The sequence below is a fragment of the Phoca vitulina genome, unplaced genomic scaffold (assembly GCF_004348235.1).
Source record: "Phoca vitulina isolate PV1807 unplaced genomic scaffold, GSC_HSeal_1.0 scaffold54, whole genome shotgun sequence".
Taxonomy (NCBI): domain Eukaryota; kingdom Metazoa; phylum Chordata; class Mammalia; order Carnivora; family Phocidae; genus Phoca; species Phoca vitulina.
Genome location: NW_022589757.1, coordinates 7,433,981 through 7,458,926, shown reverse-complemented (window position 1 = coordinate 7,458,926; position 24,946 = coordinate 7,433,981). Strand labels below are relative to the sequence as shown.

General features: G+C 46.7%; 1 protein-coding gene across 2 annotated transcripts; it reads left to right on the top strand.

Moving 5' to 3' along the window:
• The first annotated feature begins 5,564 nt into the window (after positions 1-5,564).
• On the top strand, positions 5,565-15,094 carry CREG1 (cellular repressor of E1A stimulated genes 1). 2 transcript variants are annotated; one of them, XM_032389436.1, is made up of 4 exons: positions 5,565-5,921; positions 9,657-9,776; positions 11,016-11,200; positions 13,808-15,094. In XM_032389436.1, exons 1-4 carry the CDS (start codon positions 5,568-5,570, stop codon positions 13,809-13,811), a joined length of 663 nt encoding a protein of 220 aa, XP_032245327.1. In that variant the 5' UTR covers positions 5,565-5,567; the 3' UTR covers positions 13,812-15,094. The 2 variants fall into 2 exon arrangements, with proteins under 2 accessions (XP_032245327.1, XP_032245328.1); XM_032389437.1 differs by lacking the exon at positions 13,808-15,094 and having other exon boundaries at positions 11,016-11,204.
• The last annotated feature ends 9,852 nt before the right edge of the window (positions 15,095-24,946 follow it).

Below are 24,946 nucleotides of genomic sequence, written 5' to 3'. Positions count from 1 at the left end.
AAGAGGGTGGACAAACATAATTATTCGCTGTGGTGAGTGCTAGGAAGAAAATAAAGCAGGGTCACAGAGCCAGAGTGACTGCAAGTGACTGTTCTGGAAGGGGGGGCCAGGGAGAGTCTCTCTTCATGAAGTTATCCTTAAGGGTTGGGGAGGCTGAGAAGGAGCTGGCTCGCGAAGAGCTCAGAGAAGTGAGCTCCCGGAGTTAGGAAGACAGGTGGAAGGCCCCGGAGGAGGCAAGGTCTGAGGTGTTGGGGAATGATGAGGAGACATGTGGCTGGCGTGGGGGGTGAGCAGAGGAGCTGTGCTTTGAGAGGTCAGCAGGGAGCAGCCCAAGTAGGGCTTGCAGGCACGCAAAGGATGACGGACATTCAGTGTAACGACCAGCCACTGGAGGCTGTGAGGAAAGAAATAATATGCTCTGATTATAATTACTTAAGGAGCATGAGAATTGTGTTGTTGTTGCTGTTGTTGTTGTGTTTTTAAAGTAATCTCTACCACTGTGGGGCTCAAACTTCCAACCCTGAGATCTAGAGTCACAAGCTCTGTTGACTGAGCCAGCCAGGTGCCTGAGAATTGTTTTTTTATAGTGTGTTCTGGTCTATGATTTTTCACACATCCTTAATGGTATCTATAAGGCAAAGCCTTTACATTTTCTTTTTTTTATTATTTACCTTTTTTTTTTTTTTTAGAGAGAGAGAGAGGGTGTGCACACGCATGAGTGGTGGGGGGTAGGGGCAGAAGGACAGGGAGAGAGAGAATCTTCAGCAGGCTCCACGCTCAGTACGGAGCCCAAGACAAGGCTCGATCCCACCACCCTGAGACCATGCCCTGAGCCGAAACCAAGAGTCAGATGCTTAACCGACTGAGCCACCCAGGCATCTCTATAAGGCGAAGCCTTTAAAGGACTTGTAATTCATTCTAGTTACTGTAGCTGGTGTTCCAGCAGTCGCCCGGTTACTAACAGTACCTTCTGTCACGATTTAACCTCCAAAATCAAATCATCCCTGTCTATCTCAAAGCCTGTGATTATTCAAAACAAAAGACATGACCTCATAAATATAGCTTTTTCTATGGTGCAAACGCCCCTTACATTAAAAATAGAAATATTTATCAAACACTCGTTTAGTAATGATGCGTGCGAAGACCTAAAGCACCTCCTGTACGAGCCACATGATGTCCTGACAATTCAACTCCGCCTGTCACTACTTAGCTCTCATTTTCCTTCTTGCTTTTGGGAAAAACTATTAATAGCCCCGCCTTCCCTACCTCCCCCACACCTCTCCACGCCACTCATCCACTTTCTTGATAAGTGAGGATCTTGCCATCGAGCCTAAGACTCTTGGAGGTTGTAGAGAAGCAACACAGGGATTCAGTCCAGTTGCTGCACTTGAAGACCTTGACCAAAGCCAGCTTCTCGATCACCTCAAACATAGTCTCTAGCTAGCTAGCTCACGGTTTTCCCTTTTGTCCGATGACAGCTTCACCTATTGAAGTAGCTTCTGTTTGTCCAGCAGACAGACGTGCCTGGGTCACGTTAACAATAACACGCTGGAGGAGGTCCTCACCTCCACTCACGACGGCGGGACCTGCATCTCCTCCAAGCCTTCCCATCACCGAGGAGTCTCACAGGGGCTCACAAATTAGCTCACCGTCCACTGCTGAGGCCACCACTACCCACAGAGGCATGAGGGCCCTTCCTCTGTTGTCGGAGCCTTTAGTCGAGACACTTCTGGGGACGCCGGGGAGCCAGATGCTGCAGATCTGGGCCAGGCGCCGTCAGGGCGGGGGCTCCACAGTGGCCAAACATTGCTGCCACTATAGGCACTTTCAGTGTATGTAGTTGAGGGTATTTTAGTCTCTCCTTCCCCTTTCCGCCATGTTCCATTTCTAGACGAAGGCATGAGACGGGGGGAGGGTACAGAGAGGGGCTGGAGGATGAATGCACATTGCGGATGCTTTTCTGAGGTCATCCTGGCTGTATTCGTAACTGAACGCTGCCGTCGTGTGATTGCAACAACCCTGTGTGCTTCTCCAGCCCACTCACGTTCTGTGTCAGTCCCCTCCCCTCGAGTGATAGGGTGTCGCTCTGAGAGTCCAGCGAAGCCATAGAGAGACTTTGGTTTCCATCTTGCTGGCTCTCTCTCTCTCTCTTGCTCAACCACTTGCTTCAAACCAGCTGCTGGGATGTGAGCCGCCCTATGGAGAGGCCATGGGGCAAGGAGTGGGGGGAGGCTTGCAACCAGCATCCAGCAAGAAACCGAGGCCCTCAGTCCAGAACGCACCAGGGACTGCATCCTACCGGCGAGTGAGCTTAGCAGTGGACCTGGTCCCAGCAGAGCCTGGAGGTGACTCCAGTCCCTGGCACCAACGTGCCCATCGCCCACCGTTGGTTCTTCACACTCCCTTCATCTTACGACTGCTTTTCCCAACACACAATATCTTTCCTGCATACATTCTACTTCCTCAGTGTAGAACTCTCCCTTTCCTCCTCTCCCCCAACTTTCTTATTGTCTGCCAAGCTTCTATTTATCCTTCAAGTTTCACCTCAAGAATTACCCCTGATATGAAGCCTTCCTGGGCTCCTTCCTCCGTATTCCCTTGGCCCCTGAAGGAGTCATCCACGCAGCACTATGGTAGTGACCCAGACACATGACAAGGACAGCACTGTGTGAGAGGGGGAGCACGCAGTGGGGGTTCCTGACCACGGTCAAACCCAGAGAAGAGAACTAATTCCTGGTGGGCCCGTGGGGGATGGAGAGCAGCTCAGCCTGTTCAAATAAAGACAGAAAGTCCAGATGAGACCAGCAGGATCTGGATGGTGGATCCAGCCCCTCCTGGCTAAGGGTTTTCCCCGATACTCCAATGAGGAGGGTTTGCTAATTAAGAGCTGAAGCACCTGATGTTATTCTCGAACATCTCCATTTAGTCAACCTCACTTCCTACTGTTGATTTTAGAAGGCTCTATGTGCAAAGAATTCCAACGGATATTATTAATTCAGTCAGGCAGCCATTCAGTAAATATTTATTGAGTGCCTACTCTGTGCATTGGGAATACAGGGGTGGATAAGATAAACAACATTCCTGCTCTCCTGGAGTTTGGGTTCTAGCAGGGGAGACCATTAAACAAGTAACTATATAAATAAATACAGTTCCTACAGAGTGTGATAATTGCTATGAAAGAAATGAACAGTGTTGCCCACTGCAGAGTAAGTGAAGAAGGCCTCTCAGAAACAGTGGTCAAGGAGGCACCTCTGGGGATGCATCTGAGTAGAGATCTGGATGGCAGTGAGGTAGCCATGCCCATAGTTGAGGAAGAGCATGCGGGGCATAGGGAATAGTGAGTGCAAAGACAGACACCGAGGAGGGGGTTTGTAGACCTCATTCTTAAGCTCAAGTGCATGGAGACCAACTTCCAGGCACCTGTTTTGCAATGGAGCTATACAGGGCCGATTGTTATTTTGTATACCAGCAACAGGTGGTATAGCAATAAACAAAAGATGTCTTTTTTGTCCTCTTCCAAAAAGTGTCATTGTGAAACTTACTAAAGGCCCATATTTTGCATGTTAATAGATTATAGAGTCAACAGAGTTGTCAGATATCATCTAATCTAACTTCTCATTTCAGGTGAGAAAACTGAGCCCCAACAAGGTGAAATGGAAGTCCTGTGGTCCAAGGCTTGCCAGTGGCAGGGCTGAGATTAGAACTCCAAATGTGAAATTATGTACACTCTTTCCTTAACAGGTTAAGGCAGTTACTCAAATTATTTGTATTTCTTTTGAAAATTATAAACCTGATCTTCCTCCTCTTAAATTTCTCCCTCTTTAGTTTTCCTTCTAGCTTGAAGCTCTTCCAAATCCAGTTGTTAAAAAGGAAACCAACTTTGATTAAGGGTTGCTCACACTCTTCTTACTTGAATGTGAAAGCAGGGACTGTAACATCCTTTGGCTACCAGAGGGAACTGAAAACACCTATTCAGAGTAAATAGTCTTCTTTCTGTACACAAGTTCTCACCGAGTAGCCTGAGAATCTTCTCGGCTGAATATGGCTGAGTTTGAGACAGAAAGCAGAGGCAGGACTTTGGCTCGCACACCTGTTGCCCGCACCTGCTCACGTGATTGGCCCACAGCAGCTGAGTGAAATTACTTCATCTCTATTGAACTCAGCCACAGAGGGCCAGGTAGCTGCCAGAGCTGGATTTTTAAAGCTGACAAACGCCTGCAAAGCACCACCACGCAGCATTTATAACAATTAAGGTGGGGATATAAGGCCCGGCCAAAAAGAGTAGGATTCGCTCGGAGGAGATGTGACCAGAGCTTACAGGTATAAGAGGGGCGTGGGGGGATGGGTTAGCCTGGTGATGGGTATTAAGGAGGGCACGTTCTGCATGGAGCACTGGGTGTTATACACAAACAATGAATCATGGAACACTACATCAAAAACTAATGATGTAATGTGTGGTGACTAACATAACATAAAAAAAAGAATGTAGGTCAGGTGGTCTGAGGTCGTTTACCAATTCCGATAATATTATAATGAGAAGGTACACCTGAAAGAATGGGTCCGGTTGGGAGTGAGGTAGCCATGCCCACAGCTGAGGGAAGAGCATGTGGGGCACAGGGAACAGTGCCCAAAATGCTCCTCCTGGAAGAAGATTCTTAGCAGGAGCGAAAGGAAATGCTACTTACATGGCATGAGAGGGTCACTAAGGATGAGAAATGTGTGAAACCACGGACCCCTCCGATGACTTCAGGTCCCAAACTGGTTTCAGTAAGTTCAAATTTGTGCATGGAATACTGAGGGTAGACTAGCAATCCCTTAGTGTCTCTGGGTAAGAGACTCTGGGCCAGGAGCAGCTTATAAAGTCTTAAACTTTGGGGCTTCTGTCCTTTACCACCAGGACCCTGGCTGCTCTTCGGTGCGGATAGTGAAGCAAACAGAAAAGGGGAGCATATACAGAAAGTGCAGCATTTCTTCTCACACGCCAAATATCCGTATACAAAGGTATTTTAAAAAGGTGTGCGTGTGAAGACGCCAGTCTTCTCCAAACAGGATGACGTAGGCAAGTTTCCTAATTTCTCTGAGCCTCCGTTTTCCCATCTGCCAAACAAAGCAAACTTCACATTTAGGACAATTTCACGGTCCTTAAAGATCCCCACCGGGAGGGGCGCCTGGGGCTCAGCCGGGTAAGCGTCTGATTTCGGCTGAGGTCATGATCTTGGGGTGCTGGGATCGAACCCGACCTCAGTATCCCCGCTCAGCGGGGAGTCTGCTTCTTCCTCTCCCTCTGCTCCTCCCCCATGCACGCTCGCTCTCTCTCTCTCTCTCTCAAATAAATAAATAAAATATTAAAAAAAAAAAGAAAAAAAAAGAGCGGCTGGCTGACAGCAGGGAGGTGGATAAACAAGTCGGGCCCCAGCAAGTTGTCCCGCCCCCTCCGCCCCCCGGACTCCGATTGGCCCCCCGGAGGGGGCGTGACCAGCCGGCGCCGCGGTGGGCGGGGCCGGGAGCGCAGGGCTAACCCTCGACCCTGTCGGTCGCGGGGCCGCAGACTCTCTGGAGTCACGGTCATGGCCGGCCGAGCCCGCGGGTCCGCGCGCGCGCTGCTCGCCGCCCTGCTGGCGCCCGCGCTGGTGGCGCTGCTCGTGGCGCCGGCGCGGGGCCGGGGCGGCCGGGATCACGGGGACTGGGCCGCCGCCGAGCTGCTGCCACCGCTGCCGCCCCGCGAGGACGCGGCGCGCGTGGCCCGCTTCGTGACGCACGTCTGCGACTGGGGCGCGCTGGCCACCCTGTCCACGGACCCGGCGGTGCGCGGCTGGGCCTTCGCCGACGTCCTGTCGCTCAGCGACGGGCCCCCGGGCGCGGGCAGCGGCGTGCCCTACTTCTACCTGAGCCCGCTGCAGCAGTCGGTGGGCAACCTGCAGGTGAGCCGGAGGCCGCAGGGCCAGCCTTCCGACTGTCGCCGAAGTTCTGCCGGGGAAGGAGGGCGGGGCAGCTCGAGGGAAGAATTTGCGCGCGGCCCTGAGCCCTGCCTCTTACCTCCCGCGCCGGCTTTGCAGCATTCCAACTGTTGGGCGACTAAAGGCGGGAACTGCCCGCCCGCCCGCCGCTGGGGTGAATTCTTGGCAGCACCTGCCGGGGGGACTTCGCACCCTTGAGTCGTCCTGGGGCACCGTGGCGCTATTAAAAGTCTTACAGGGCGTACCCTTCCTTCTGAATGAAGAATTTTCCTTTCAGCAGCAAGAAGCTAATACACTACATCGTGAGTGTTTAAGGCAGCCTTGAGGCCCCCGGTGCACATTACCTTCCCTGGTTAGGAGCAGAACTGATGTGAGGTCTATGTGGTCACCCTTTGCCCGGCTTTTGTGGCGGGGCCAGGCTTAGAACCCTCTGGTGGATCCGTGCTGTCCCAAGTGGTGTCACAACTCTACAGCGTGAGGGGGCTAGAGCCATACAGAGTCCGGGAATGGGCTGCGGATGAAGAACTTGAAGCTTAGACAGGTTGAGTGACTTGCCCAAAGCCAGTAGCCCAACTATGCCAGGTCCGTCTGCCTTCAAAATACAGGTCACAGAATGGTGGCACATGACCTGAATATGTCCCACAGACCAGTTTCCTTTGGCCCACACAGAGTTCTGTTTGGTTTTATAATAAATTTGAATTACAGTAGTCGCCGCCTCCCCCCCCCCGCCCCCCCCCGCCCATCCGTGGTTTCACTTTGTGGTTTCATCTACCTGAAGTCAACTGTATTTAAGAAGCACAGGATTCTCCTTCTGAGATATTGTCAGATAATTGTAGCCTAGCTCCAGGTCACAAAGCCTACCCCCTTCACCTCGTTCCCTAGGCATTTGATCATCTCTCAGCATTATCATTAGATGAGTGAGTACGGGACAATAAGATACTTTGAGAGAGAGTGAGCATATTCGCCTAACTTTTATTACAGTATATTGTTATAATTGTCCTATTTTATTACTAGTTATTGTTGCCAATCTCTTACTATGACGGATTTATAAATTAAATGTTATCACAGGTGTGTGTGTGTGTATAGGAAAAGCATAGTCTATATAAGGTTTCAGCCATCCACAGAGGGTCTTGGATTATATTCCTTGTGGGTGGGGAGGGAGGGGCTACGGTAGTTACCAACATTCGAAAATTGAGATTTCAATTACAAATCTAAGGGTTTTTTTTTTTTTTAAGATTTTATTTATTTATTTGACAGAGACACAGTGAGAGAGGGAACACAAGCAGGGGGAGTGCGAGAGGGAGAAGCAGGCTTCCCGCCGAGCAGGCAGCCCAATGCAGGGCTCGATCCCAGGACACGGATCGTGACCTGAGCCGAAGGCAGACACTTAACGACTGAGCCACCCAGGAGCCCCACAAATCTAAGTTTTTAGTTTCTTGGAAGATCTGTGCCCCTGGGGACCTGAATTCTGTGAATAAAAAACAGAAACCGCTGCTCTTTTTAAGATACACACACCTCCATTCACCCCTTCCTTATTCCCAGGCCACCCCACTCTCAGGCATTTGCCCAAAGCAAGCTCATTCCACTCAGTCAGCGATGCTCAACCCTGGCTACAAACACAGTCATCTGGGAAGACTTAAAAATACGGTACCTGGGTATTTTATTAAAAACACATTTTATTTAAAAAAAACAAAACAAAAACACACAACTCCCCAATCCCTCCCTGATGCTTCTAAAGAGGGAGGGGGATTGAGAACCACTGCTATCCGTAATTATATTTAAAGTCTCGCTGATATGGTCATCTGCTTTGTAGGAAGGAGGAAAACTAAGACTCAGAGGGGACTCCCCTGTGCCCAGCCACTAAAGGCTGCCAGGGAGAACTCCAGCCCAGGTCTTTGACCTGTCTAGAGAGATGGTGTAAGGAACCTCTCCTGGATTTCAGGTTTCTGTGATGGCAGGGAAAAGGTGTGGCCATGTCAGAATTAGTCTGACTCTGATTCCGTCAGTTAACCAGTCAGGTTGGTTTCTACCTCCTCCTTCTTTTTTTTTTTTTTAAGATTTTATTTATTTATTTGACAGAGACACAGTGAGAGAGGGAACACAAGCAGGGGGAGTGGGAGAGGGAGAAGCAGGCTTCCCGCGGAGCAGGGAGCCTGACATGGGGCTCGATCCCAGGACCCTGGGATCATGACCTGAGCCGAAGTCAGACGCTTAACAACTGAGCCACCCAGGCGCCCCTCTACCTCCTCCTTCTGACCTCTGTCTTCCCCCTGTCACCCTACCCGCCAGATTTACATGAACAAAATACCACACAGCATTGCCCTCTGCCCAGAAACCTTTAACAGCATCTGGCTGCCTAGAGCTGCGTAAGATTCACTTGGGATGTTTGTTAAAAGTACAAATACCAGGGCTGGGAACGGAGCCCAGAAACCAGCATTTTGACAAGTTCTCCATGCAGGTGGTTCTTGGAAAGCACAGATTCTAGCCTGCAGAGCACAATCTTGACTCCTTAGCTTGGAGTTGAGCCACCCTCACTCCCCCACCCCCACCACCTCTCCCACATCCCCCCCCACACCCCAAAACCTCTCTTTCAAGCAGATTGGGTTTCTCATAACTCATAATCATGTGCCACATCTCCCCAGTTCTGTTTTTGAAATTCCCGTTACCTTTAGTACATCATCCCACTTCTGTCCTGATCTTGAATATTTTATAAGGCTCTCTATAGTGTCCATATTACTCCAGGCTATGTTGACATCTCCGTATACTAAACTTCAAATACACTTCACTGTACCATCCACTTGACAATTAGTTGTATACTGTCTTCTGATCTCTTCTGGCTCATCTTGCATTTATTTAAGTTTTGTTTATGTCTGACTTTTCAACCAGATTATAAAGTCACAGAGAAAGGCGAACCCCCCCCCCTTTTTTTTGTCTCCTCTGGCCTCTTGCCTAAGAGTGTACAGACAGTGAATGTTTGGCTAAGTGATTTCAAGGAGCTCTCTTTATACTCATTGTTTTGGTAGGTCACCATGAGATGGCAGAATTTCCCACACAAGCCACTGGAGTTTAAAGCACTAAATGCAACGTGTGAATTTTGCTGTGATCTCTCAACAGTGCCTTTCATGAAGCTGATTTCTGAATAAGAAGGAAGAATTTTGCTTACTTTACTTTAAATGCTGACACTTCTCTTATTGCTAAAACAGGAATGAACAACTTCTCCAATTTTGAAATCACAAGACAATTTCTGCTAGCATAAGATAACCAAAAAACATGATTCAGCAACTTTCTTGCTTAAATTGTCCGATTAGCTAGGTGAACAACTGTGTATTTTTACGCCCTAGTTTCATATTAGAGTCTAAGCCCTTAGATCTTTCAGTGAAGGCTCTAGACCAGCCTTGTATTTGGGCAATACTGTAATAGTCATTTCTCTGGTGAATATGAAACAGATTAAGAGTTTAAGAAAAAAGAGTGAATCAGTTAATCTTAAATATGGAACCTTAGCCCCTGCTTTTTCGGAGGAAAGGTCAAGATCAAACTCTACCCAACTAGTAATTTTCTCAAGTGGTAGGTGGTATTTTACAATTCATTGTTTCCTGGAAGACGCTCAGCTCTAGGGACAGTGTGTATGTGATTTATGAGGTTTATTACCTCTCCAGAGACAGTATCTCCCGTGTGGGGATCTTTATTTTCTCTCTACAGGAGAATCCACATGCTACGCTGACCATGTCTTTGGCACAGACTAACTTCTGCAGGAAGCAGGGATTTGATCCCCAAAGTCCCCTCTGTGCTCACATAATACTGTCGGGAACTGTTACCAAGGTGAGTAGTTAACAAGAACAGAGACGGGTTTTAGAAGAGCATCATCTATTAACAATGAAAGAAAAGACAACTTTTTTTTTTTTTAAGATTTTATTTATTTCTTTGGGAGAGAGAGAGCACAAGCAGGGGGAGCGGCAGGCAGAGGGAGAGGGAGAAGCAGGCTCCCCTCTGAGCAGAGAGCCTGCTGCGGCACTCGATCCCAGGACCCTGAGATTATGGCCCGAGCCGAAGGCAGATGCTTAACTGACTGAGCCACCCAGGCGCCCCAAGAAGAGATACCTTAAGAATAAAATGAAAATGATTTATGATTGAGATACAGCGTGAGAATATATTCTAATCTGTACTTTCATGAAAACTAAAGGCTTAAATCGGTTGACTTCGTATAGGTGTTTGATAAGATATTTATGCGGAAAATGAATGAGTTTTTGAAGCTGAACAGATGTAACAGCTGCTCAGCTCCTCCGTAGGGAACATCTGTTCAACCAAAGCCCTCTGCCGTTGGCCGTGTTGTGCACTGCACAGTGTTTCCCCTGTGTGGGCTCCTTGTCTCCATATTTTAACAGTGGCTTAGGGCTGAGAACAGACCATAGAAGCTGAAAGAGGGGTGCCAGATGTGAATTTAGACAGTGGGGTGAACGCTGCAAGGCAGAGGGCAAGGTGTCCGAGCACTGATCTGATGGCCCTGCCAGCAGATGTGCTTCTTGACCTTGTCGATCATGATTACCTCAGACAAGTTTGATTAATGGTCTGGAAGTTCTGTGTGGACGCATCTCTGTGGCTGCATTTCACGAGCAGGAGAAGGGGGGAGGGGCGGCAAATGCTCTTGAGTTCCACTGTGCTTCTTCCCGAGACCTTTATCCTCTGGGGATTTGCATCTCCATGTTGAACACATGCTTGTTACGGGATACGTGTGCCGATGTGACACGGCGTGAGCATCCTAGCATGTTATCATGCGCCCTGTGCCGGTTACTCTGATAGCTCGGAATGACTGTCGGGCAATGGAAGTCGGTACTCGGGGTGGTTTCCCACGTCAGTATATGTGTACCACCAGCATCTGAATTCTTGGGTGTTTTCCGCTTTTCTGCATGCTTCCGTCGTTTCCTCTTGATTCCTTAAGTTTAAGATCAGTAACTAAATAGACCCTTCAGGATTTGTAGGATGCTAGAACCCCACATCCTTAGCAGGCGAGAACACAGGGTGTGGTTGTTAGGAGTCGTTTACGTCACATATGCCCTTCAGGTGAACCAAACGGAAACGGGCTTTGCCAAGCATTCCCTGTTTGTTCGGCATCCTGAGATGAAAACCTGGCCGTCCAGCCATAATTGGTTCTTTGCCAAGTTGAACATAACCAACATCTGGGTCCTGGACTACTTTGGTGGACCAAAAATAGTGACACCTGAAGAATATTATAATGTCACATTTCAGTAAGTATTTACACATCTTTCTTCTTTCTAATACTGCAACTTTGATTAGCAGTCCTCGATCTTTTAAAGCAAGGGAGGGTCTTAACCATTTCATGTACCATGAACCGACCCTTTTAGCAAGCTGGTAAAGCCTATGACTTCCCCTCAGAATAATATTTTAGGTGTATAAAATACATAGGAAATACAACGGAAACAACTCTATTGAAATACATTTATAAAAAATATTTTTTAAATGTGTGGTGTAATAATATGTTGACTTTTTAATGAACACATTAAATAAGATTTAATAGTGAGTCTGTAACATTACTGTACTTTCTGAGTAGTGAGCACTGAACATTTTGTGGCATTTGTGACAACTCTAACGTGACGTGAGTATCTGTGATTTCTTTATTTCTGTTGGTGACAGTCACAGATACGCTATCACCACTCGGGTTTGTTGCCTACATCACTGAAGGAAATGATAAATTTTAGTTAGAGCTTAATGAAAATGAAAACGTCTATTTTCCATCCAAGTTCACAAGCGCCCAAGCTCTGTCTACAGGCTTGAACTAAGGCGATGCTCTGGGGCCCTGGCTGACCTGTGATGGCCTTTTCCCATGAGAATGAGACTTGGGAACTTCTGGACTGTGAATGGTCCACATCTGAGTCTGCGTGCGCGGCCCCGTGCCCATCAGCCCCAGTGCTGTGAGTGCTGGGGGGCCGTGTGGGGCACCCACCAGGAAGTGGACACTTGGGGTGGGGGGAGGTTGACACCCGAGGGCACCCAGGAGAGAACGAAGAAGAAAATAGCCTGAAGATGGGAAAAGGACAGGAAAGAAGGGTGTGATCAGATCCTTTGAAATTAGGTCAGGGTTCCAATGAAGGAACACAGAAGTCTGGGCTTTTCCCTGGGGACAAGGTCGGTGGCCTAGCTGCCGTCTTCCAGGCCACCTCCAGTGGGAGGTGAGCGTTTGCCGCTGGCTCGGTGCCGTGCTGACTGCCTTACACACTGAATTCTCCCTGCAAGACGCTAGGGCATGTTTCTCTTCGGCTGTGAGATGGAGAGCCGACGCCGACGCACAGAAAAGGAAGAAACTTGCCTGAAGTCTGAAGCCAGTACGTGTTGGTGCTGGTCGAGACGTCGGCATTCTAGCTCTGGGTCGGTCTAGAGTCTCCCCTCTCTAGCAAGGTGGGGACCTTGCTTCTAACCATGATGATAGCCTGTTTCTCTGGTGACCTGTCCGCTAGCTGGCCGGGCTCCTAACCCTGGGTCAGTCACGTGAGGCACTTGTACTTGTGACGACTGATGGCGCTTTGCAGAGATCAGGGTGGTGAGGCTAAGTTAGGCCTGTAGACTGTAGCTCACTTGGGGGCTTATATTCTCAGCCTTTCTTCATTCCACATAGTTCCACACTGAACTCTTGACGTCCCATCACCATTGTAAAGTTCTTCACAGCAAAGCTCAGGTCTTATTTATTTATTTGTTTGTTTGTTTAATCCCAAACAGGGCCTAGGACAGTGCATGGCTCAGAGCAGGTGCTTAGTAAATACTGGCTACTTGTCAGGCTGATAACTTGAGACAAAGGTTCTCAGCTTCTTTGTTTGAACGAGGAACCCAGCAGTCGTGGCGTTTCTTTTGCTTCTGAGCACACAGGAGAAGAGGCTCAGGCCAGTGATTCTCTCCTGGACTGACAAAGCCACCTTCCTTTATAGGAATACGGAGGCAACAGTTACAACATTATGACCTGGCAATGAATTATCCAGGAGGATGGCCCGCGATGCAAGGTTAAAGTTCACTTTTACAGGATGTGACAATCTCTGAAATAGTTATTTTTGTATAAATAACATGCCCAAGGGCAGTGCTTGATTTAATAACAAAAATGTGCTTGCCTATAAGTCTCCATGTTGAATAAGTGAGTAAAATAGATAAATTTGAGGTTCCCATTTTATTATGCAGACTTGTGAGCCTTTTTCTGCAGCTCAGAGATAAGAGGGAGCATTTCCCTGTCCTTTTGAGAGGAGGACAAAAGTCTAGACCACCTTCTGAGGCAGGACACCAGAATCCTAGGGAGAGGCAATCTTTTTTTTTAAAGATTTTATTTATTTATTTGACAGAGACACAGAGAGAGCAGGAACACAAGCAGGGGGAGTGGGAGAGGGAGAAGCAGGGAGCCCGATGTGGGGCTCGATCCCAGGACCCTGGGATCATGACCTGAGCCGAAGGCAGACGCTTGACGACTGAGCCACCCAGGCGCCCTGGAGAGACAATCTTAAAGCTGACCTTTCAGAACTCATCTGACTATTGTCCGTTTCAGACAAGTTGCACTGGTCATCAGCTCTGCGTCCCAGAGGCCTCTACCAGAGCGTGTGGGCATCATACTCACAGGGGAGGGGTGCTGGCTAAAATGAAGTCTCCAAGGCCGGACCCTAAACCTGTTGCTACCAGAATTCAGGAATGTGCACAAATTCAGGCAATTCTTCAGTACTCTGAAGTGGCTGAAATTCACTCAGGATCCTAAACTTCTGGATCAGGAGCTGCTTGAATCATTCCCTAGAATGATGACCTTGTAGGATTTGTCAACTCCGTTTAATGAAATAATTCTTCTTCCTCTCTCTTCCCCTCTCTAGGTGAAGCAGAATATGGCATCTTTAACACCACCCTGGAGGCTGCTTAGGATGGCTCATGCAGACCCGAAGGGCTTAATATCTCTCTGTAGAATATTTCCCAGATCGGCTTGTTGGCTTTGCTTGCTTGCTTGTTTACAAAATAGAGTCGCACTATTCCTGGATTTCTTGGAAGATTTGGTTGCTAGAATTTTTTTTTTTCCTCCAAATTTGAAGCCATTTTCATAGAGGGATATCTTTCATTATGATCAAGGAAGTTTTGCTCCATCCGTTCCAAATAGTTTTCCAATGGTGCTCCTTGAAGAGGAGCCAGATTTAGATGTAAGAACATGGGTCCTTAGCTCCTGGAAGCCACCGTGCTGGGGGAGGGCCTCGGTCCCCCCCGCGCCTGTGCCCGAGCTGCCCGAGCCCGGCGGCGGGGCTGACCCATTGCCCGCGCACCCGCACATGCGTGGTCGTGCCAGACCCTGGTGAGATGCTCACGGCACGTCCTCCTCGTGGTCCATTCCTGCCTGACGGTCCCAGGGAGTTGTTGATCCAACGTAGGGCAAAACTATTTCTTATAAAGAACTTTTTTTTTTTCACTTTTCAAATCTAAAGTGATGATTACCTGGAACAGAAGAAGTTCATAAAGCTTTCCTGAATTTGATTTCCCTGTCCAAGTGGACAGAACGCTGTATAATCTGTGTCCTGCACTCCAAACACACCCCGACATACACGTACACATTATTTTATTTTATGTTTTGCCCCCAAATGGGCTTGCAAAACAAAAAAGGATGCAGGGAATTTTGTGTAAGTCGTTTCTGGTGTTCTTTCGTAAGTAAAGTTTACCGGACACAGACCAGCATAAGCCCGTCCCCAAACCCGCTGCCCCCAGCCGCTCTCTGTAGCTTTCTAAATAATGCTGCTCTCAGCAGTGGCCTCAGCTACTCTAAGTCTTTAAATGGCTCCCGTGCTGTTACTACCTAATTCGGGTCATGAGGGAGAAGGTAACATTTAAAAAAAAATCACATTTCTTCAGAAAAGAAGAAAAGTTTGGTTTTATTATCTATATACATGATTTCAGAAGATGGTGGAAGATCCCTCGTAAAGAGGGGTGTCAGGAACCAAGCTGCCGAATCCTTAAATGGCTAAGAAAGGAAGATGAATACGAGTTGTTATGTTTTAAAATTACAAAATGAGCTTACCTAAAATCCAGCAAACAGCTGCTGTCTAAGAAACACGATTTATATTGAATTTGGTAAAATAGGTTTTTCACTCAAAATAATTAAAAGCATTATTTTCATGAAATGTGTTGGATTTATTTTCTTAAACATAGATGTTAGTATTTATTACACTTTCATTGCCCGCTGTCAAAACCCTTTTGCATTTTTATTTTAGCATGCTGTTAAATCAACCACTGGCTGGCTTCCTTTAGGGCCCCGGGTGCCGAGGTACCTTGTGAAAAAATGAGATTGAGGGTGTGTATCTGTTTTTCTCCCTTTACTCACTGATTGTGAGTTTTATCTTCATCATTTGATACCATATCAAAACATATCTATATTCAGTTAGGATCCAGTTATCATTTGGAAAGTCAGCTACTTCTTCACAGCAGGTGCTGGGGATTTTTGTTTACAGTTGAATGAGATTATGTCTCTGTTATGTTCTGACTGGCCACCAGAGAGCGCCGTAGACCACTTTTTATGGAGATGCTGGTGTCTTCGTCCTCGGGGCTGCTCAAGTCCCTAAGAATGACACGGTGGGCCAGGTTAGCGGTGGATGGCCTTGATGAGATGACACTGGGTAAAGGCAGCCCAGGAGGGGCAAGAGGAAATCCAGAGGCTCGGTCTCATGCTGCTGCTGCTAGTCTTCCCCGGATTTACCGCTTCCTCCATGTCATTTCCTTCAGGGCCACTTGTACCCCACCTGCAGCAAAAGACCGACAGAGCCCTAGCCTTTCCCAGATGGGGGATGAGTGTCTGGCTTTGGCACAGAGAACAAGGCAGGCCCTGATCAAGAAAAGAGAATTAAAAATAGAAAGGGAGAGCCTGAAACTACGGAGCCCAGATGGCTCTGTTGGCGGATATTTGATTGGCTTTGGGTCTGTGCTTAGCAGGTCAAGGCTGTTTGTCTTTACCAGGCCATTGCCAATAATTAGCGTTTTTATTCTGTCTTCTAGTTCAAGTTCAGATTCCTTGGAGGCATGGAGTGGGTGGAGAAAAATCCTTTGTGAAACGAGGCAGGGTTCAATGAAATCAATGCATAAATAAACGGACCTGAGGTTGTTAATGTCACATTTCCCTTCTTAGTGATATTCAGACTGAAGGTCACAAAGTAATGGAAGAGCAGAGCCTGCTTTCCTATCATGGGGCATGTTTTCAGTTTTAGTAATGAAAAAAATTAGCATTCTACTGTTGTGCAAAGCTGGTAGGTCCATATTTTTTAGAGGAATTCCAAACTGTCACGTCAGAGCCAAAAGCTCTAAAATATTCATCTGAGAAGACCATTATAGCTTAAGTCCTTTCGGAATCAAAGGAGGTATAAGTCAACCAACAAAACTTTTACCTTTTTCTTAGTTTTTTCCTTAGTATTTATTGTAAGATATGTATCTGTATGGACAATTTTTTAAAGTTTAACAATCCATAATCTCACCAGTCAGCATGGCTGCTAATATTTTGATGTGTTGGCTTCCAATTTTTGCGTCCATGAAATTTTTCAGTCGAATCAAGATCAGGCTGTATATGGATCGTGTATCACACTTGTTTCACTTAATCGTAGGCTTGTTATGTTCCCAGAAACCACTCTTGAGGATGACTTAGACTGGCTGCAGAATATTTCATCAGATCCGTCTCCTCCGGCTCCCCAATATTGTTCTGTATTAGTGCTCAGTTGTTAGTGACAGGAAGCCCCGTCAAAGTAGTTTAAGCAAAAAGAGGAGTTCATTGATCTTAAAATATTCCTTTAGCGCTGTCTTCATCTCCTGGCTCCTCTTTCCACCGTGTTGGTTTTAATTGCAGCCAATTTAATCTTTACAGCAAAGCGGGCCCATCTTTCCCGGCGAGAGAGCCATTCCGGAATAATCGCTGTGCCCGGGAACGGGCCGCCCTCATTGGCTGAGCTGGGTCACATATCCTTCCCTGCGGCTGGGGGTTCAGCTCCGCGCCCCTCGGAACCACAGGAGCTGGGAGAACTCTGAAGCAGGGCTTTTGAAAGAAAAGGAAAAGTTAGGCTAACTAAAGGAACACGGGGCAGACAAAAGCTAAGTGCTGTTTTCACTTTCTCCAGTTTTTGTACATTTAAGTGACTTCCAGTTCCTCCTTGCTCTAAGAGAAAGCTCTTTATGCATAGAGCATATTCCATATCTCTGGTTATTTCCTTCAATTCCCAGCAGTGGAGTTAGCGAGCCAAAAGCTGTCAGTACTTGTTCGGAATTGCTCCTAAGAGTTTATGTCAATTAGTCCTGCAAATAGCATAGGATAGTTCACGCCCAGGGTGCTGAATTTAACAGGTAAAAATAGAATTGTTTTATTTTAACTGACAACTCTTAGGTCACTGGTAACATTGGACATTTAAAAAACTCAAATACTAGCTGCTTTTCTTTCCTTTGCTTCAAATATCAATTGGCTACCCATAGGTTGAGTTTTCTCAAAAATAAAAGTTATGATTGTCATAGGACTTAATTTTACAAAATAAGTTCATACACCGTGATTTATCTCATCCTTGCAACAAGCCCAAGAGGTAGATGGGACACACATTATTTTCCTTCCTTCAGGGAGGGAATTGGAGTCCCCAGATGGTTAGCATGGGGGTGTTCACACTGTCACATGTCAGACTGGGTCCTTTTAATCTAGCTCTAAGAATCCAGTGACCCCAGGCGCCGGGGTGGCTCAGTTGGTTAAGCGACTGCCTTCGGCTCAGGTCATGATCCTGGAGTCCCAGGATCGAGTCCCACATCGGGCTCCCTGCTCAGCAGGGAGTCTGCTTCTCCCTCTGACCCTCCCCCCTCTCATGTGCTCTCTCTCTCTCATTCTCTCTCTCTCAAAAAAAAAAAAAAAAAGAATCCAGTGACCCCTTAGCCGCTGGGACATAGGGGTCCTTTGAAGAATTGTCTTGCCACTCGTATTAAAGGTGTGTGGTAGAGAAATGGCACAGTCGGTTAAGCGTTGGACTCTTGGTTTCAGCTCAGGTTGTGATCTCAGAGTCATGACATCGACCTGTGTTGGGTTCTGTGTTCAGCACAGAATCTGCTTGAGACTCTCTTTACCTCTCCCTTTACCCTTCCCCTCACCCCACATGCTCTCTCTCTGTCTCTCTCTCTCTCAAATAAATATATCTTAAAACAAAAAAGAAAAGAAAAGAAAGAAGAGATGGCAAAGGTCACATGTAAGAAAAGTCCAGGTCTCTTGGGGTAGGCAACATCAAGCACAGGGTAGGATAGAAGCTCTGAAGCCGAAGGGCCATGTAAGCTCGGACCCCAGCTCAAGCACTTAGCCGAGTGGCCTTAGGCAAGTGCTCTGCTAGAGTCCCCTCTGGAAGTCTGGTGATGGTAGGCTGGGTGGGGACCGCTGCCATTAGCCAATCTCCGTCATGGTGTGGGAGAGCCTGAGGCCACGCATTACATGGATGAGCTGGTCACGGTGTGGAGGAGCAGAGAGCTAGCCATTTTCTTGGTAATAACACTGCAAGAAGGTCACACCTGTCATGCGTCAGTCACTGGTCTCCACTGGGCATTGGGGGAGACCCTCCCTCCCCCTGTGCTGGGTGTGTGCCATGTCCAAACGTAGGGGAGGTGGGAAGCTCTGGGGTCCTGTGGTGAAACCTGGTGAGAGGTCAGGCCCAGCAGGCTTGGAGCCAGAAGACCCCGGGGACCGCAGTTTGACACGACAGTGGTTAGAGGTCCCTGTGGAGCTGCCTTGAACTGCCCAGGGAAGGTCGCCCAGAGTAGGAAAATCCTGTTCAGCCCTCCCATGCCAGCGCCAGACCCGCTGCCCTGCTGGAGTTCCGGGCCCCTGTTTGTCTATTTTAACTACTTCACCTTTCTCCTAAGCTGGTGACTGTCTTACAGAACATGAAGGTCTAGTGTAGGGACCCACCTGTCCCCGCCCGGCAGTCCCCAGAAGTGGGCTCCCTTCAGAGGGGGACATGGGCCTGGATTGGGGTGGGGGTGGGGAGTCCGGCCAAGGCCAGGAGGGGCTGAGAGGGGACTTCCAAGCCACCAGCAGCCTCCATCCCATGCAAGCTCAGTTGGTCCTTCCCCTTTGCAAATGATCAAAATGCAGTCTGCATGAAGTCAGAGCCACTCCAGTGCCATGAGATGGGGTAGAGCCCTGCAAACCGATGGTAAATTGTGAAGATCTCATTGGCTTTGTTGAATGATTCATGAATCAGGCAGCATCTCATCCAGCAAGTAGGGGGCAGCTCCCAGGACCTTTACAAAATGGGAAGCTTGTACAGGCCGAAGGGGGCAGAGACAAGAGACAAGGAAAGAGTGGATTACATCATCTTTCTCTGGGGGGAGAAAAGGGACTATGTGGCAGATTACCTCATTGGTGCTGACCAGAAAATTCCAGACTGACCAGTTAAGACTACGTTCCTGGAGAAGGTTGAAACTGTAATTAGGTTAGATATTAAGCCTTGGTCTGGTGATGTGGGTTTAGCACAAGTGACTCCATTTTGGGCCTGTGGTTTCCTTTAACACCATCATATGGAAGCCTGGACACAAGGCAGTCACGGGCTGCTCCTAAAGTCAAAATGGTGCAGGGGGTAGATCACAGCAGGCAGGGCTAAAAGGGGAGGGACATGGGCGAGGTAGGAACAATTATCCGTAAATATAATTTCAAGCTAGAAGACAGCATGTGGGGGCCTTTTTTTTTTTTTTTTAAGACAACAAGAAGAAAGTGCTTTATTTTTTTAATGCTTCGATTATAAATACAAACAAAGACAATCACCTCTTATCTAACAAATATTTACGGAACTTCAAGTGTGTACAAGGTACTGTACTGGGTCTCATGAGACTAGGCAGCCCTCAAGAGCTGCTTTTCTGATGGAGGAATCCACAATATTGCTGTTTATTTCTCAGGATGTTTTTCAGTCTCAAATCATACAAAAGTCCACCTCGAAGTTCAGCCCCTTCATCTTACAGCTGAGGACACCAAGCCCTAGTGAGGTAAAGTAATTTGGTCAAGGCCAAACAGCAAGTTAAGGACAAAGCTGGGACCAGCTCCTCGGTTTGTGCCTTCTCATAGAGACAGTGCTTGGTGGCCCCACACTGAGGGGAAGACCATTTGGTAGAGTCAGAGGACGGGATAAGCCGCAGTAGAGGTGAGGAACTTGTTGAGAATATCCACTGCTAGCACATCATCATCAACTGGGCTCTCAGATGCCCTGGTGTCTCACATCATTTGCCCATTGCAGATGATAATTTTGTGTTTGCTCAGATGTCCAGGAATGGACTTGATAGGTGTTCTGTGGCTAAACTCATCAACTCCACCAACCCAGGAACAGGAACCACCTGTGTGTAACGCGCACGAGGCAGATGCATTGAGTTCTGACCTGGTGCTCAAGAACTTCGAAGATCAAAACGAGGAAACACAGGGGGCCCTGCTCTAAGGCGGGGGGCCTCCCTCATTCTGGAGGACTTGTCCAGAATCAGCAGGACTTGCCCACCATCAGCAACTCTCCTTCTCGCTCCCTCTGGGCTCCTGTCATTCTTAGAAGGACTTTGCACACAGCATCTGCCCCCAAACATTTAACAACCCCTAGGAGTCCTTTCCCTAGGCAACGGTGGGGATGGTCACCTCCCCTGAATGATTCTTTTATCTACCTTCTATTCCAGGCACATAACATAGATCATTTTATTCGTTCCTCCAAGCATCTACTGTTGACCAGCCAGCTAGTCAGTGGATGGGCTGGAATTTGAACCTGGGGCTGGTGATTCTACAGCTCATGTTCTTCCACCTCTGGGGACTGGCACCCAGAAAATCCAAGCTGTAGACTTGATTTGGCCACTTACCGGCCTTGTGACCTTGAGCAAATGACTTCATTTTGCTGAGTCTCAGTTTCCTTCACTATAAAATGGAAACTGTATACCAATATTGACTACCTTACTGAGTCATCGTGAAGATTAAATATGACATATATGTGAAAGTGACACATGAATGTAGGCATCCCCATGAAAGCAGAAAAAGTTCTGTTTGCAGTGGAAGCTCTTTGACTGTCAATAGCTATATGCAGCCAGTTAGAATTCATCTCCTCCCGTGATAGCACCTCTTCAATTTGACCCGTATCCCAGCTTGTTTCTGCCATCCCTTGCCACCTTTGAAGATCTTTTATATCCTCGTGTGGTCTTCTCATCATTTCTTTCTTTCTTGTGTGTTTGGACATTAGGCATGGTTTTCCTCCCTCATGTCTCATTAAAGAAACTAAATTTTGTGACTTAATTTTCTTCAGGATGAATGATTTTGGGGGGTGGGAAAGGGCCCATTAGGTAAAACCCAGGCAAAATTGCAAATTTGCAAGCATGTCTTCAGTGGCCATGAATTTTCAGCATCTGTGATAGTCAAGGCCATTTCAGTTGCAAGGTACAGAATCAAAGTCCTATATAGCTCAAGAAAAAGTTACTGGCTTATGAAATGGAAAAGCCTGTGGGCAGGCCTTTAGGTATGGCATGATCCAGGTTGTCAATGAATGCAGTAAGTGTTCTGTTTTTACACATCTCTTGTTTTGCTCTCCTCTGGGTTGGCTTCATTCCCAGGCAAGCTTCCTCCATCTGATAAGAAAGATACCAGGCATACCTAATCCTCACAGAGGAGAAGGAAGGAGCATCTTCTCTAATAGTTCTTCTTTGGGAGACAGCATCATGAGATGGCCCCCAGAATTTCCACACTTTGATGTACATGCCCTATAGAATCTCCTTGATTATGGGAAGGACCTGTAAATATGATGAAATATCACTCCGATTATGTTATGTTATCGTGGGTGGGACTGACCTAATCAGATAAACCCTTTAAAAGCAGAATTTTCTCCAGCTGGTTGCAGAAGTCAGAGATCTGCTCTGGTTGGCCCGGGAGAAGGCAAACATCCATGTTGTGAACTGTCTATGGGGCCACATTCAAGTAACTACAGGTGTTCTCTAGGATCTGAAAGCAGTCTTGGCCAATAGTTAGCAAGAAAATTAGGACCTCAGTTCTATATTTGTAAGGGAATAAATTTTTCCAACAACCACTGACCTTAGAACAGGTTCCTGAGCCTCAGATGAGAACTGCCACCCCAGCTAACCTATCTTGATTTCAGCCTCCTAGGAACCGGAGCAGAGAATCTAGTCATGCTGTGCCTGGATTTCTGACTGACTTTACTGTGAGATAATAAATTTGTGCTGTGTTCAGTCACCAGGTTGTGACAATCTGTTATGGAGCAATCATCCCTCCCCTGAGGTGGCACAGCTTAGGGCCCAGATCTCTTGGCCACTGTGATTTCTCCTGTGGGGGAAAGTGAGGGCACGTGAGTAAGCACTCAGCTTCCCCAGCTGTGTGGGATGCTGCTAGAGAGGCCCACTTCTCTCTCCTTCCATCCAGAGCACTGAATCATGAGATACACGACTAGGGGGGCAGGAAGAGCCTGGGAAAGTGGCAGATAGAACACTTGGAAGGCATTAAGGGATGTGGATCCTGCTAACTGCATTGTGGACTCCATCAAGAAGCCCGCCATGACCACTGGGGATACCTTGCCTGTAGATCCCCCTGACTGGCTCCCAGGCGCCACAGTGCTATGCGTGCTTCCCTACATCCCTTACATCCCTGGCTCCCTGTGTGCGCTCCCGATGGCAGCCGTGAGGGCACGTGTTAGCAAGTGTCCAATGAGCATGCTCAGAAAGCCAACCTGAATCTGTGGACCAGGGAGAGACCAGAAACTTGGGCTTTAGCACCACCTGTGGGAAAGCAAAAGGGAGGCTGTCAGCCCTTGGCCCGGGGCGTTACAAGATTGAGAGAAAACATACAAGTTTCTGAATTCTGCCACAAGAGGGTGCAAGGAGTGAGGAACAGACACATCCAGAGAAGGTTTGAGAAAGTCTCAGAATCCCTAGCAGGGCTGATGGAAGATACTTTACCCTATAGGCAGTTAGTAAAGACTAGAGGAGGTCACTGCTACTTCAAATGTGAAGACAGCAACACAAAACTCCAAGGAATGTGAAAAACAATGAAACATGATGCCACCAAAGGATTACACTAATCTTCCAGTAACTGATTCCCAAGATTTGGAGACTTGTGTTTTTCCTGATAAAGAATTCAAAATAGATATTTTAAGGAAGCTACAAGAAAACACAGAAAGCGGGCACCTGGGTGGCTCAGTCGCTTAAGCACTTAAGCGTGTGCCTTCGGTTCAGGTGATGATCCTGGAGTCCCAAGATCGAGTCCCGCAACCGGCTCCCTGCTCAGTGGGGAGTCTGCTTCTGTCCCTCCCTCTGCCCCTTCCCTTCCCCCTGCTCATGCTTTCTTGCTCGCTCACTCTCTCAAATAAATAACTAAATAAAATCTTAAAAAAAAAAAAGAAAACACAGAAAGATGATTCAGTGAAATCAGGAAAATGATAAATGAACAAAATGAGAAGTTTAACAAAGAGAAATTTAAGAAACAAACAAATTCTGGAGCTGAAGAATACAATGAATGGAAAATACAGTAAAGAACATCAACAGCAAAATAGATCAAGCAGAAAAGAGAATTGTGTGTTGGAAGACAGGAACTTTGAAATTACCCAGTCAGAGAACAACAAAAAAAAAGTGAAGAAAGCCTATGCGACCTATGGGATACCAGCAAAATAAATAAATAAATAAATAAATAAATAAATAAATAAATAGTGAATTATTGGAGTCCCAGAAGAAGAGAGGGAGAGGGGGACAGAAAGGTTACTTAAAGAGATAGTAGCCAAGAACTTTCCAAATCTGGAGAGAGATTTGGATATCCAAGTTTATGAAGCTCATAGGTCATAAAACAAACTCAAAGAGATCTTCTCTGAGACACATTGCAATAAAACTATTAAAAATAAAAGACAAAGAATCTCAAAAACAACAAGAGAAAAGAAGCTTGTAACTTATAAAGGAACCCTTATAAGTTTATCAGCAGAGACCTCATGGGCAGGGAGAGAGTAGGATGATATATTCAAAATGCTGAGAGAAAAAACTGCCAACCAACAATACTCTACCCAGCAAAATTAACTTTCAGAAATGAAGGAGAAATAAAGATTTCCCCAAACAAAAGCTAAGGGAGTTCACCACCAGGAGACCTCCCTTACAAGAGATGCTGAAAGGAGTCCTCCAAGTTGAATGAAAGGCTGCTAATTAGTAATGTGAAACATATGAAAATATACAACACACTAGTTAAGGTAAATGTATAGTCAAATTCAGAATACCCTAATACCATATTATGGTGCTATGTTAACCACTTAATTCTAGTATAAGGGTTAAAGGACAAGAGTATTAAAAATAACTGTAGCTATAATAATTTTTAATATACAACATAAAAATAGGTAAATTGTGACATCAAAAACATAAAAGGGGAGAGCACAAGGGTAGAGTTTTTGTATGTGATTGAAGTTGTTACTAATGTAAATTAGACTGTTATATCTAAAAGATGTTTTAAGTAAATGTCATGGTAAACACAAAGCCAAAATCTACAGTAGATTCACAGAAGGTAAAGAGAAGGGAATCAAGCTTACCACTACAGAAAACCATCAGTTCACAAAAGGAAGGAAGCAAGAGAGGGATGAAAGAACAAGGGAACAACACAACAGCTAACAAACAATTAATAAGATGACAGTAGTAAGTCCTTACCTATCGGTAATTACTCTAAATGTAAATGGATTTAATTCTTCAATCAGAAAACAGAGAGTGGCTGGATGAATTTAAAAAAACAAAACAAAACAAGACCCAACTCTATGCTGCTTATAACAGACTCACTTTAGTTTTAAGGGCACATACAGGCTTAATGTGAAGGGATGGAAAAAGATGTCCCATGCAAGTCAAAACCCAAAGAGAGCCGGGGTAGTTACACTTATACTGGACAAAATAGACTTTACATCAAGAACTGTAACAAATACAAAGAAGATAATTATATAATAATAAAGGGGTCATTTCTTCAAGAGGATATAACAGTCATAAACATACATATA